This window comes from Rana temporaria, chromosome 1 (genome assembly GCF_905171775.1).
Source record: "Rana temporaria chromosome 1, aRanTem1.1, whole genome shotgun sequence".
NCBI classification, from domain to species: Eukaryota; Metazoa; Chordata; class Amphibia; order Anura; family Ranidae; genus Rana; species Rana temporaria.
Window position 1 is genome coordinate 247,650,900 of NC_053489.1, and position 14,451 is coordinate 247,665,350.

Here is a 14,451-nt window from a genome sequence, read left to right on the forward strand (position 1 = left end):
TGTTTACCCCTTCCTGACCATAGCACTTTTTACAATTTGGCACTGCGTTGCTTTAACTGACAATTGCACGGTCATGCAATGCTGTACCCAATCAAAATTTGCGTCCTTTTTTTTCCACAAATAGAGCTTTATTTTGGTGGTATTTTATCACCTCTGCGGTTTACATTTTTTGCACTATAAACAAAAAAAAGCGACAATTAAAAAAAAAACGATATTTTTAACTTTTTGCTATAATAAATATCCCCCCAATTTTTTATAAAAAACGAATTTCTTCATCAGTTTAGGCCAATACATCTTCTACATATTTTTGGTAAACAAAATCGCAATAAGCGTATATTGATTGGTTTGCGCAAAAGTTATAGCATCTACTATGGGAAAGATTTATGGCATTTTTAAGGCTTTTTTTTTCCCGAGTAATGGCAGTGATTTTTATCTTTATTGCAACATTGCAGCAGACAGATCGGACACTTTGGGCACATTTTTGGGACCATTGACATTTATAGAGCGATCGGTGCTAAAAATATGCACTGATTACTGTATACTGTAAATGTCACTGGCAGGGAAGGCGTTAACACTAGGGGGCGATCAGGGGGCTAACTGTGTGTTCCCTCACTGTGTTCTAACTGTATGGGGATGTGACTAACTAGGAGAGATGACAGATCATTGTTTCTACTTTGTAGGAACAAACAATCTATCTCCTCTCCTCTGACAGCACAGGGATTTGTGTGTTTACACACACAAATCCCCATGCTGGCTCCCGTGCACGCGCATTGGGTCCCCCGCTGTGCAGCGGGAGCGGGCGTGTCTCTGGCGGTGCTCGCGCGCCCTCTGGTGGCTCTCCTGTGCAAAGCTGTATATATACAGGATTTCGCCCAGGAGAGCCATTCTGCCAGTATATCTGCGTGAGTCGGTCGTGAAACGGTTAAATGTGCTTTAAAATTAGATGACTGCCAACAGGAGCTTTAGTCTTTCAGTAGAAAATAAATTTAATTACCTAAGTTGCCCCAGCCATAGGTTGAGTGCCCGGTTGGCTGGACCTACCACAGTTAGGTACCTGATGACATGTCACAAGTCACAGCAAACACATTTTAGATTTGTCACATATTAAATACCATTCTGAAATGGTAGTTTGATACTGCAATCCCTATTTCAGCTAGGGTTACCACCTGGCCTTTATTTTATAGGCCTGGTAAGTGATATATTTAGCTTGTTACCAATTTTATTAAGAAAAGAGATTTTAAGATTTTATTAATTGTATTCAGAAACAATTGAGTACTGTCTGTGATACTTTTTTTCAGAACAAGCATTTGGGGTATGTCCCCTTCTTCAAGGTACTAGCATTACTCATACAGCTACAATAACTTCAAGTATTAATTTTATTGAATGAGATGTTATTACTTTTATTAAAGAAAAAGATCAGAAGGCTACCAATTTTTAAACAAAATGCACAATTGTGGATTTCTTGCCCATTTAGACCAATAAAAGTTTTTTAATCAAATACAACAGAGAAAATATCATGTTTTCATTATGATTGCATTCATACATTACCTATGTACCAAGAGGTCAAACTCCATGATAAAAGCACTACAAAGCAAAGAGATAAGATGAGAAACTTACATATCTTCAACAAAAAAGACAAGCCTGTGGTTGTAAATTAGAAATTTGCCTAGACATTCATGAGCTAGAATCTTTATGAGTTTTTGTGTTCTGGATGCATGTACTTCTTAGCAAATTAGTTAGCTCTTAAAAGGGGTTGTAAAGGTTCGTTTTTTATTTTCTAAATAGGTTCCTTCAAGCTAGTGCATTGTTGGTTCACTACATTTTTCCTTCGATTTCCCTTCTAAATGTTTTTTTTTCTTTGTTTTCTTTGTCTGAATTTCTCACTTCCTGTTCCCCTTCAGTAAGCTGTTCAGTAAGCTGTTCTGGCTGACTATCCACCACTCGGAGAAACAGGAAGTGAGAAATTCAGAAAAAAAAAAAAATTTAGAAGGGAAATCGAAGGAAAAGGTGAACCAACAATTCACTAGCTTAAAGGAACCTATTTAGAAAAAAAAAAACCTTTACAACCTCTAAATAGTATAGTACTACAACTTTTGTTGCCTACTGTATTATGAAAATAATAATGTGTAATTTCCACATGTACTGAGATATAAGTATCATATGTTATATTAATGTACAAATTATGCAGAAAACAATAAAAATTATGGAAAAAAATACCACTTATAATTTTTAACCATTTCCATACTGGGCCTATTCTGGCACTATTCTGGCACTCCTCTCCTACATGTAAAAATCATAATTTTTTTGCTAGAAAATTACTCAGAACCCCCAAACATTATATATGTTTTTTAGCAGACACCCTATGGAATACAATGGCGCTCATTTCAACTTTTTATCTCTCATGGTATTTGCGAAATAATTTTTCAAATGCTTTAATTTTTTTTACAGGTTTACACTTTTTTGTGGGATTATTTTTATTCCTATTACAAGGAATGTAAACATCCCTTGTAATAGGAATCTATTGTGACAGGTCCTCTTTGTGGAGAGATGCAGGGTCAATAACACCCCACATCTCTTCTCCAGGCTGTAAAGCATGAGATAGAGATTTTTTTTTTTACCGATCTAATGCTTAATTGCCGCAATGGCGGCTTGGTTTACACCCAGGGCCCTGGCGTGACGTCATAACGTTGTGCCCGGGCCTCCCACGGTCATGGAGATGACTGGTGACCATCATCGCAAATCTCTATGGTCGTCACTCGCCGCCGGCCAATTCTTTCTCCAGGTCCCCAATGGCACGGAAGAGCCCGGAGAAGCACCGGATGGCAGCGGGAGGGGGGGATGTCTAACTGCAGCTATGATCATTCTTGCTGAATCGCCGGCTGAAAATAATGATATCTGAATGATGCCTGTAGCTGCAGGCATCATTCAGATATCCCCCCCGAAAGTCAAGGACGTCATATGACGTACTGCTTGGTGTCTGGTCTCAGCAGCCATGATACATCAGGATCAGTTTACAGAGGGGTGGTGAGAAACTTGCAGGATAAGCCATGTTTTTTAGGTGTTACAGGGGGCCAAATGACACAGGACAAGTACTGTGTCATATAACATACTTTAAAGGAGCAGGATCCATTTTCTTTTTGGGTTAACAAACACTTTAAGTCCGTGGTGTAAGATATTACCTCCACTAGTCCAACATAGATTACAAAAATCAACTTACATGTTAAATAATTTCTGGTTCCAGGCATGTCAGCTGAAGTTAGTGGAATCTTCAGATGAAGACTTTACCCTGTAAAATAGAATTAATCATCCTAATCAGCATTTTTAACAATTCTTCCCTTTTTTTAACTCCAGTATTTAAAGCAATAGGAAATAGAAATGGGACTTTAATTGAAAAATGTCATTGTGGGTAGAGATAATGGGCCAGATTCTCGTACAATTGCGGCGGCGCAACTTAACCCGTTTACGTTACACCGCAGCAAGTTTTCAGTGTAAGTGCCTGATCAACAAAGCACTTACCTGTAAACTTGCGGCGGTGTATCGTAAACACGTCCGGCGCAAGCCCGCCCAATTCAAATAGGGTGTGTACCATTTAAATTAGGCGCGCTCCCGCGCCGGACGTACTGCGCATGCTCAGTTTTGAAATTCCCGCCGTGCTTTGCGCGGATTTACGTTGCGACGACGTGAGTTACGGCGTTTCGTATTCCCAGACATCTTACGCAAAAAAAAAGAAATATTGAAATTCGAAGTGGGAACGACGGCCATACTTTAACATGGCTCGTGTAAAGTTAAGGCATGTAAAATCATGACTAACTTTACGATGGGAAAAAATTACTAGCGACGACGTAACGAAAGCGAAAACCGTCGTGGATCGCCGTAAATGCTCATTTGCATACCTGACGCAGGAAAACGACGCAAACTCCACCCAGCGGCGGCCGAAGTATTGCATCCTAAGATCCGACGGTGTAAGTCAATTACACCTGTCGGATCTTAGGGCTATCTATGCGGAACTGATTCTATGAATCAGCCGCATAGATACAACAAGAGATACGACGGTGTATCAGGAGATACGCCGTTGTATCTCTTCTGTGAATCTGGCCCCATATGTCTAAGGGAATATCCCTAAGAGATCAAATATGTCTCAAATGATCAGATACATTTTTCATCCACCTATAGAGACCTATTTGATCTCTTTATGCCGCGTGCACATGACCATTTTTAATGTAATGGAAAAAAAAAGTTTTTCTCGACGTGATTCTTGTCAAGCCTACCTTGAATACACATGATCGTGAAAAAAAATGCTTGAGCAAAGCGCGGTGATGTACAACACGTACGACAACACTATAAAGAGGAAGTTCCATTCGAATGGTGCCAACCTTTGGGCTGATTATGTATATTTTCCTTCTCATAACTTGCTTCAGAGCATGCACGTTTTTTCCCCCCGTCTTTAAAGCCTACACACGACCATTTTTCACAACGAGATAAACGACGACTTGAAAACGAAGAGAAAAAATTGAGCAGGTTCTAAATTTGTAATGCCCATTTTTGTCCTCGAGAAAAATGCTCTGGAGCCTACACACGGTCGTTTTTAATGACCAATTTAAAAAATGTAATTTTTCTCGTCATGAAAAACGGTCGTGTGTACGCGGCATCAGAGATATTCCCTTCATTATTACTACTATTCATTAGCCAGACCAGCATATGATTATATCTGTATTATATTTTATTTTATTATGCTCTAAAAATCACGGACTACCTTCAGGGGTTAATGCCATCAAATTAAATTTACTTTATTTATTAATACATATTATCCCTACCCACAATGACATGTTTCATTTAAAGTCCCATTTCTATTTCCTATTTCTTTACAAATTCATTAGGGATGGAAGCATGCCATTGTTATTCCATGGCTGTGATAGGTCACTCTCTATAAATCTTCCAGTATTTAAAGATTCATTCCATCCATTCAGTTTTCCATATGTTTAGTTCATTTTTTACATTTATAGACATTCACACTTTCTTAGAACTGTACCACTATTGCATGATGGCCAGGGAATCAGACCCTAGATATATACTAATGACATGCCACACAAACAGATAGCTACGTTGCTAAAAATGTATCACAATTTTATTGAGTACAACAAAATATACATAGTGGCCATAGCAGGAAGTATTACACTATTAGCATAGGAGTTTATGATACTTCAGAATTGTCTTAATATTATTACTAACAATATATTAACACGAAAACTTAAATATTTAAAATAATTTAAAAGATGGTTTAAATAACTTTTCATTTTTTGGATGCAAACATGCTTAAAGCTTACTATACACTTTACAGTTGAACCATATATTCTTACAATCTATATTATGAGTACCCACCTAACTATCCAATTAATCTGCATTTAGTCAGACAGGCCCTTGCACTACAAGTTGGTAGAACGATAGTACACATTCAGATTGTAACTTGTGCAATAATCTTATAAAATTGGCATTGAGGAAAGTATTGCAGGCTACGATTGCTAACTTGTCCTTCTAAATGTGCTAATTTCTGTAATACTGTTGCAATGTCACTAAAATTGAGCTCCACCCAAAAGGGGAAGCTCTGCTTATTTGCCTCCTCCTTGTTTTGGGTCTGTGACTTTCAACCCTAGAGCCATTACCACAACTAACATTTTCAAAAAAGAGGCAGCAAAAGGAAGCTCCATATTTCTATCAGCACATATTTCCTTTAAAAATTACATTGGATGATCTCTAGTAGTAGTTAATCGCATTCAACTTGACTTGTTAAGGGTGTTTCAAAGCTTGTCCAAGCCACTTCTTCAGTTCTAAAGAGTAGCACAAACACCTTACCTTAAAGTCATCATAGAAGCGCAGATTTTATTGTCCAAAAACAAGATGAGGAGTGTGAAAGTTGCTGAACCACACAGTTCTATATACATAATTCAATCTATGGTGTCAAAAAAGGCTTCATAAGTTAACAAATGGTTAACACCATGTGGGGGTATGAGTGCTTGGGTATTTTCTTGACACTCATGAGAACCAAAGAAGTGGCTTGTATAAACTTTGGAATGTCTTCTACATTGGAAAAACAATTCTCAACTACTTCTTGATATACCATGACCTGGAAAAATGAGAACTTTAAAAGACAATGGATAGACTTCTTACATCTTTTATGGAGCTTAAAAATTATGTATTTCATAATATTTGTTGTCATTTAAGGAAGTGATGCAATATTCGTGTGAAGCTATGCAATATTTTAATGTGTTCTGTAGGATACCTTGTTGGTATCTACAACAGACCGCAAACAAGCTTTCTTCCAATTGTAATAGTCTCATGCTCCACTGTTCCATATATGCACAATATAAAATACAAAATGTAATAGTATTAATGAATAATGTCTCTGACATGCATACCCTTATGCATGTTATCACTTTTCAGAGTGTATATATGTTTTATTTTAGAGAGTGTTGGTGTATATACATGCTTTGTACTTAGGCGTGCACACAGGGTGTGCCAGGTGTGCCTAGGTACACCCTGATCACCCTGTACAGCACAGATTCCCCCTACTGCCCTGGCTCCCCCCCCCCCACAGCACTGCCGACTTCCCTCCTCTCCCGCCAGCTGTTGCTGAGGGGACATATTAGGATGAGTGGGGGAAGGGGTCGGTAAATGTGTAATGAGTGATCGGTAGTGTATTATTGAGCTTTGGGGTGCAAACCCTAATGCAATACAGTAGGGTAGGGGTTAATCCGCGCTTAGGATCTGACCAGGCTAATATAAATGGCAGTAGATACTAAACAAATGTCTAATCAAATCCGGGAAAAAACGATAGGTAAAATAATCAAAATAATCAGAATAATCAGAATAATCAAAATAATCAATAATCAATAATCAGGCTGCAGCCCCCCAAAAACAAATCCCCATAGGGGATAGTAGAAGAATAAATAAATGAACGTAGGGAGGGGTGGTGGCGCTGCCCTACCTACAACTGGACGCAGCAAGAATTGTGAACAGTAACCCAAATGGGTATGAGGTAACGTGTAATAGTCTAGTGGTCAATACAGTAAGTGAAAGCAGACCTGTGTTCCGACAAAATATTAGGTGATAATACAATATTAAATAGAATGCCCCACCACATATATATATTATGGGGTGAAGGTAAGTAAGAATATCACTTGTAGGCTGTAAAAATAGCCTGTGAGGGTTCCACTGTGCTATAAATACAAATAAGTAATACTAGTAAAATACGTATGACAAAAAAGGAAAAAATTATACATGTGACAAAAAGGATGAGCATGTGACAAAAATGCAAAGTTGTGGTACTTGTAAATAAATATATATTGTAATAGTCCAATAGTATGTATATATAGTACAGAAAAATATAGTCCAGCAATATATATGCAGTGAAAAAAACTTATTGCAACAAAAATGTGAAAAAGGCCATCCAGGGAGTGATAAAGTCCGTGCTGTTAAAGGTGCACCTGTGAAGGTGAGTGCTCAGGTATACAGTAGTGGAACTTGCACGCAGTGGTCACGGTGCTCCCCCTTATGGGTCCCCACTTACCAGAGGCACTAACCCCTGCAGGGGTAAAGTGCAAGTAGTCAGCCTCGGACGGCTCAGTGGTCTCCCGTAGTTCCTCAGTTATACTTGGGACCTCCTAGATGTAGTAGTGATGTTTTATCCGGATCCAAGGTGAGTAGTTGTTTTAAAAGCCAGCAGCCCTCCGGAGAAAAAAACACACTGACATAGCGTAGTATGTTGGAATAAGTGCTTGGTTTATTAGCACTCACAAAAGCATGCAGGGTACATCAAAAATATAATAAAAGAATGAACATAAAAATACGCTAGAGCGGGGGTGGTTGCTCTAAAGAATAAAAGTTTTAAAAGCAAAAAGATGTATGTGGAGCAGCTAACAGCCTGTTAGCATAGCTCCGTCGCTGCACTGGGTAAGTCAGGAAGTATCGGCTATCGCCTGGGACTGGCGTGCGTTCCACTGATACTCAAGCTAGAAACCGGAAGTGCGTGCGTGTGTGCGTGTATCCGCTTTACGCGCGTTTCGTCATATTACGTCTTCAGAAGCGGGTGCACGCATCCAGCAGAAGGTGGCCTATATAGTAGGTTTCAATATGCAAAACCCCACCCACTAACGGCGGTGGCCAATCGTATTTTTCATGCGGGGTTCCCATCGAATCCGATCTTACAGGAGGTGTAACCTTGGGTTTATCCTGTTTGCATATTTACACCCTATTATCCTGACTGTAGCCATAATGTACCGTAGTCATACTATCCGCAGTGTTTGTGCGGGTCTGCCATCGCCACAAACGGTATAAATCAATATGTGTAAACAGGCAACCTAATCTGCTAATTGCGCCATTAACTAGCGGTCATTTACAGAAAAAAAAAACAGATATATACAACATAATAAAATATAAGTAAGATAATTGAATATTAAATGTCCGTCTTATGTATATTAGAGACAAGGGTGTAAGGTTAATTAGCATAAGCTCTTATTTAAAGGGCTACAACCAAACTGGTCATGGGTAGCTCAGCCCATGGGAGGAGGTCTGTATATACAATGCGCCATATTACCAGCGCAGATAATTAGATATGTTTATTAAGAACATGGTAGAGCTAGCCATCTAGAGATGCATACGTAAGAGACATGAGGGAATGCAAATCCCAAATGGAGATAGCCATAAAGGGTTGATAGCTCCAAGTTGGTACTGGTTAGAGGTGGCTTCACTTGAGTAGAGGCTGTACTTCCAAGCCTTCTTACAGGGGTGTTGTGAAATTACATATGGATAATACAAAAAGGGTATATGAGAAAGTATATATAAAAAAACACAACTACGCATAGAGGTAAAAGATATATATATATATATGGAAAATTAAATATATAGTATTGGGGTAGAAATGTATTAACTATATATAAGGTAGGTGGTCGTCGGTTATCTAGGGTATGTAAGCTGGCATACCAGGCAAGGACGTACCATAATGTGGGGATTGTAAATATATATGTCAATAAATAGTGTATGCCCTCTTGGGGGGAATAGATGTTGGCCTTGGAGGCATTGCTGTATGGAAATAATAAAAAATAGGGCATTGGAGACATTAATATGTGAGAGTGTCAATATAGTTAACCTGGAGATCTAGTTCAGGGGTTGGCCAGGAAGCAATTTAGATCAATGTCCTTATTTAACCCGTGAGGTGCCAATGATCCCAGACGATAGATCCAGCTGGTTTCATTCTGGGAAATAGCTGTAGTTTTATTACCACCCCTCCAGTTATCTTTTACAAGGTCTATACCGTAAAAGATCAGACCACTAGGGTCTTGGTGGTGGACCTCTTTAAAGTGGCGTGATAGATAGTGCTTATCATATCCTGTTTTTATCCTGTTTATATGTTCACGAATTCTCACTTTGAGGGGTCTGGTTGTTCTTCCTACATATTGTAGGTGGCAGGGGCATTCAATAATATACGTTACATGGGTGGTACTGCAGGTGATGAGTTCTCTTATTTTGAAATTCTTTGAAGTCAGTTCTTGACTTAAAACTCATTTTTCGTCTTGGTTGTTTTTTACTAACCCTGCAGGGCAGGCATTTCTGGCATTTATAAAAGCCCTTAAGTTCGGGACATATACTAACTGATCGCGGTGGGTCTACAACATTGTGCACAAGATGGTGGCGGAGGGAGGGAGCACGCCTGTAGATGAAGTTGGGTTTTTTCCTTAGTATTTTGGAGAGGGCGTGGTCCTCTTGTAGGATCGGCCAGTACTTTTTGATTATGTGCTCAAGATCCTTATATTGAGAGTTAAAACATGTAATGAATGCCACATCTGGCTTATTTTGCTTGTTCTTTTTCTTAGGTGCCAGCATGTTGTTCCTGTTCATATTTAGAACTTCTTCCTTCAATTTTATCAGGTTTTGCTCTTTGTATCCTTTTTCCTTGAATCGATCTATGATTATATCAGCTTGTATTTTATAGTCGGCAATTGAACTACAGTTTCTCCGCAATCTCATCATTTGTCCTTTGGGTATATTGGACTTCCACCTGGGGTGGTGGCAGCTTGCTGATGGGATGTAGCCATTGCGGTCCGTTGACTTAAAGTGTGTTCTTGTCTGTAGTATTGGGCCGTCTTTAAAAATCTGAAGGTCAAGGAAATCTATACATTCTCTATCACATTTTCCTGTGAAGGTAAGACCATATCTGTTGGAATTAAGCTCTTCTAAGAATTTCTGGAAGCTATCCACCGTCCCGTCCCATAGGATGATAATGTCATCGATGTAACGCCGATATAGCTTGATATGGGAGATGTTTCTGTTGTAAACGTATTCTTCTTCCCAACAGTCCATCAATAGGTTAGCAACGCTAGGTGCATAGCGTGCCCCCATCGCCACGCCCCTAGTTTGAACATAGTAGCTTTTTTTATACCAGAAATAGTTACATTTCATGGCCATTTCCAGCCCTTCTACGATGAAGTTGATCTGTTGCTGTTTGAGCCTGGTGTTCTGATGTAACGCTTTCTCCACCCCCATAATGCCATCTCTCTGAGATATACTGGTATACAATGAGTTGACATCGATGGTGGCTAATAGTAAATCTTGTACTTCACCAATATGCTGCAGTTCGTTAATAAGTTGCAGACTATCACGAAGATGTGATTTTCCCTCTTTAACAACAGGTTGTAGATATGTATCCAGATATTCTCCTAAGCGAGAAAAGATGGAATTGATCCCGCTTATAATAGGGCGGCCTGGGGGTTTGTGCAGTCTCTTATGGATCTTGGGGGTGTAGTAGATCACTGGTGTCTTTGTAGAATTAGAAACCAAATACTCTGCCTCCTTCTTATTGAGTATCCCCATGGTTGCACCCTTTTTGACAAACTTGGTCAGTTGTTTGGTGAATCGTATTTTCGGGTTACCTTTTAATTTTTTATAGGTGTTTTCGACACTCAGCAGGTTTTTCATTTCTTCCTCGTAATCTATTTTATTTAGAATTACCAGTCCGCCCCCCTTATCTGCTGGTCTGATAATCACATCATTCTTATTGCCAATCTCCTTAATGGTTTTCCACACATTTTTATTTTTGTTTTTAAATTTCCTCTGTAGTTTTCTTAAATCCCCCTCCACCATCTTTTTAAACGCTTCTATACATTGGTTGCCCGGTGTATTGGGGTTGAACGTGGAGTTATTTCTCAGATTAGTTTGAGTGTATTCCGACGCCTCCATTTCATGCTCCTCTGTGTTGTTCAAAAAGAATTTGCGTAGATTCAGTTTTCTAAGAAATTTCTGGAGATCGATGTATACCTCAAATTGGTCTAAAGTTTTTTCTGGGGCATATTTAAGGCCTAAATCTAATATGCGTAATTCGTCTTCAGTTAATTGAATATTACTAAGGTTGAATATCCCTTTCCCTAGTGTTGTCTTGGGCGTTTTCTTCTGCCCTCCCCTACACCCTCTGGTGCGTTTTCTCTTTGTATTTGATCCATTTCTCTCTCCTGGTTGTGGGGTCTGCTGTTCCATTGATTGGGATAAGTTCCCTGACCTTGGTAGGGTTGGTTTCTTTGGCTTTCCACCCCAGGTGGAAGTCCAATATACCCAAAGGACAAATGATGAGATTGCGGAGAAACTGTAGTTCAATTGCCGACTATAAAATACAAGCTGATATAATCATAAATCGATTCAAGGAAAAAGGATACAAAGAGCAAAACCTGATAAAATTGAAGGAAGAAGTTCTAAATATGAACAGGAACAACATGCTGGCACCTAAGAAAAAGAACAAGCAAAATAAGCCAGATGTGGCATTCATTACAGGTTTTAACTCTCAATATAAGGATCTTGAGCACATAATCAAAAAGTACTGGCCGATCCTACAAGAGGACCACGCCCTCTCCAAAATACTAAGGAAAAAACCCAACTTCATCTACAGGCGTGCTCCCTCCCTCCGCCACCATCTTGTGCACAATGTTGTAGACCCACCGCGATCAGTTAGTATATGTCCCGAACTTAAGGGCTTTTATAAATGCCAGAAATGCCTGCCCTGCAGGGTTAGTAAAAAACAACCAAGACGAAAAATGAGTTTTAAGTCAAGAACTGACTTCAAAGAATACAAAATAAGAGAACTCATCACCTGCAGTACCACCCATGTAACGTATATTATTGAATGCCCCTGCCACCTACAATATGTAGGAAGAACAACCAGACCCCTCAAAGTGAGAATTCGTGAACATATAAACAGGATAAAAACAGGATATGATAAGCACTATCTATCACGCCACTTTAAAGAGGTCCACCACCAAGACCCTAGTGGTCTGATCTTTTACGGTATAGACCTTGTAAAAGATAACTGGAGGGGTGGTAATAAAACTACAGCTATTTCCCAGAATGAAACCAGCTGGATCTATCGTCTGGGATCATTGGCACCTCACGGGTTAAATAAGGACATTGATCTAAATTGCTTCCTGGCCAACCCCTGAACTAGATCTCCAGGTTAACTATATTGACACTCTCACATATTAATGTCTCCAATGCCCTATTTTTTATTATTTCCATACAGCAATGCCTCCAAGGCCAACATCTATTCCCCCCAAGAGGGCATACACTATTTATTGACATATATATTTACAATCCCCACATTATGGTACGTCCTTGCCTGGTATGCCAGCTTACATACCCTAGATAACCGACGACCACCTACCTTATATATAGTTAATACATTTCTACCCCAATACTATATATTTAATTTTCCATATATATATATATATCTTTTACCTCTATGCGTAGTTGTGTTTTTTTATATATACTTTCTCATATACCCTTTTTGTATTATCCATATGTAATTTCACAACACCCCTGTAAGAAGGCTTGGAAGTACAGCCTCTACTCAAGTGAAGCCACCTCTAACCAGTACCAACTTGGAGCTATCAACCCTTTATGGCTATCTCCATTTGGGATTTGCATTCCCTCATGTCTCTTACGTATGCATCTCTAGATGGCTAGCTCTACCATGTTCTTAATAAACATATCTAATTATCTGCGCTGGTAATATGGCGCATTGTATATACAGACCTCCTCCCATGGGCTGAGCTACCCATGACCAGTTTGGTTGTAGCCCTTTAAATAAGAGCTTATGCTAATTAACCTTACGCCCTTGTCTCTAATATACATAAGACGGACATTTAATATTCAATTATCTTACTTATATTTTATTATGTTGTATATATCTGTTTTTTTTTCTGTAAATGACCGCTAGTTAATGGCGCAATTAGCAGATTAGGTTGCCTGTTTACACATATTGATTTATACCGTTTGTGGCGATGGCAGACCCGCACAAACACTGCGGATAGTATGACTACGGTACATTATGGCTACAGTCAGGATAATAGGGTGTAAATATGCAAACAGGATAAACCCAAGGTTACACCTCCTGTAAGATCGGATTCGATGGGAACCCCGCATGAAAAATACGATTGGCCACCGCCGTTAGTGGGTGGGGTTTTGCATATTGAAACCTACTATATAGGCCACCTTCTGCTGGATGCGTGCACCTGCTTCTGAAGACGTAATATGACGAAACGCGCGTAAAGCGGATACACGCACACACGCACGCACTTCCGGTTTCTAGCTTGAGTATCAGTGGAACGCACGCCGGTCCCAGGCGATAGCCGATACTTCCTGACTTACCCAGTGCAGCGACGGAGCTATGCTAACAGGCTGTTAGCTGCTCCACATACATCTTTTTGCTTTTAAAACTTTTATTCTTTAGAGCAACCACCCCCGCTCTAGCGTATTTTTATGTTCATTCTTTTATTATATTTTTGATGTACCCTGCATGCTTTTGTGAGTGCTAATAAACCAAGCACTTATTCCAACATACTACGCTATGTCAGTGTGTTTTTTTCTCCGGAGGGCTGCTGGCTTTTAAAACAACTACTCACCTTGGATCCGGATAAAACATCACTACTACATCTAGGAGGTCCCAAGTATAACTGAGGAACTACGGGAGACCACTGAGCCGTCCGAGGCTGACTACTTGCACTTTACCCCTGCAGGGGTTAGTGCCTCTGGTAAGTGGGGACCCATAAGGGGGAGCACCGTGACCACTGCGTGCAAGTTCCACTACTGTATACCTGAGCACTCACCTTCACAGGTGCACCTTTAACAGCACGGACTTTATCACTCCCTGGATGGCCTTTTTCACATTTTTGTTGCAATAAGTTTTTTTCACTGCATATATATTGCTGGACTATATTTTTCTGTACTATATATACATACTATTGGACTATTACAATATATATTTATTTACAAGTACCACAACTTTGCATTTTTGTCACATGCTCATCCTTTTTGTCACATGTATAATTTTTTCCTTTTTTGTCATACGTATTTTACTAGTATTACTTATTTGTATTTATAGCACAGTGGAACCCTCACAGGCTATTTTTACAGCCT

General features: G+C 39.5%; 1 protein-coding gene across 1 annotated transcript in view; it reads right to left on the minus strand.

The window, feature by feature from the left end:
- The window catches only part of LOC120940256, a 70,097-nt gene that overhangs the window by 35,365 nt on the left and 20,281 nt on the right, over window positions 1-14,451 (minus strand). Inside the window, exons 2-3 of the mRNA XM_040353000.1 lie at window positions 3,218-3,286; window positions 1,549-1,584 (exon numbers count right to left, since the gene is read on the minus strand). Coding sequence (XP_040208934.1) covers window positions 1,549-1,584; window positions 3,218-3,245 — 64 coding nt within the window. The 5' untranslated portion in view covers window positions 3,246-3,286. The remainder of the gene's footprint in view (window positions 1-1,548; window positions 1,585-3,217; window positions 3,287-14,451) is intronic.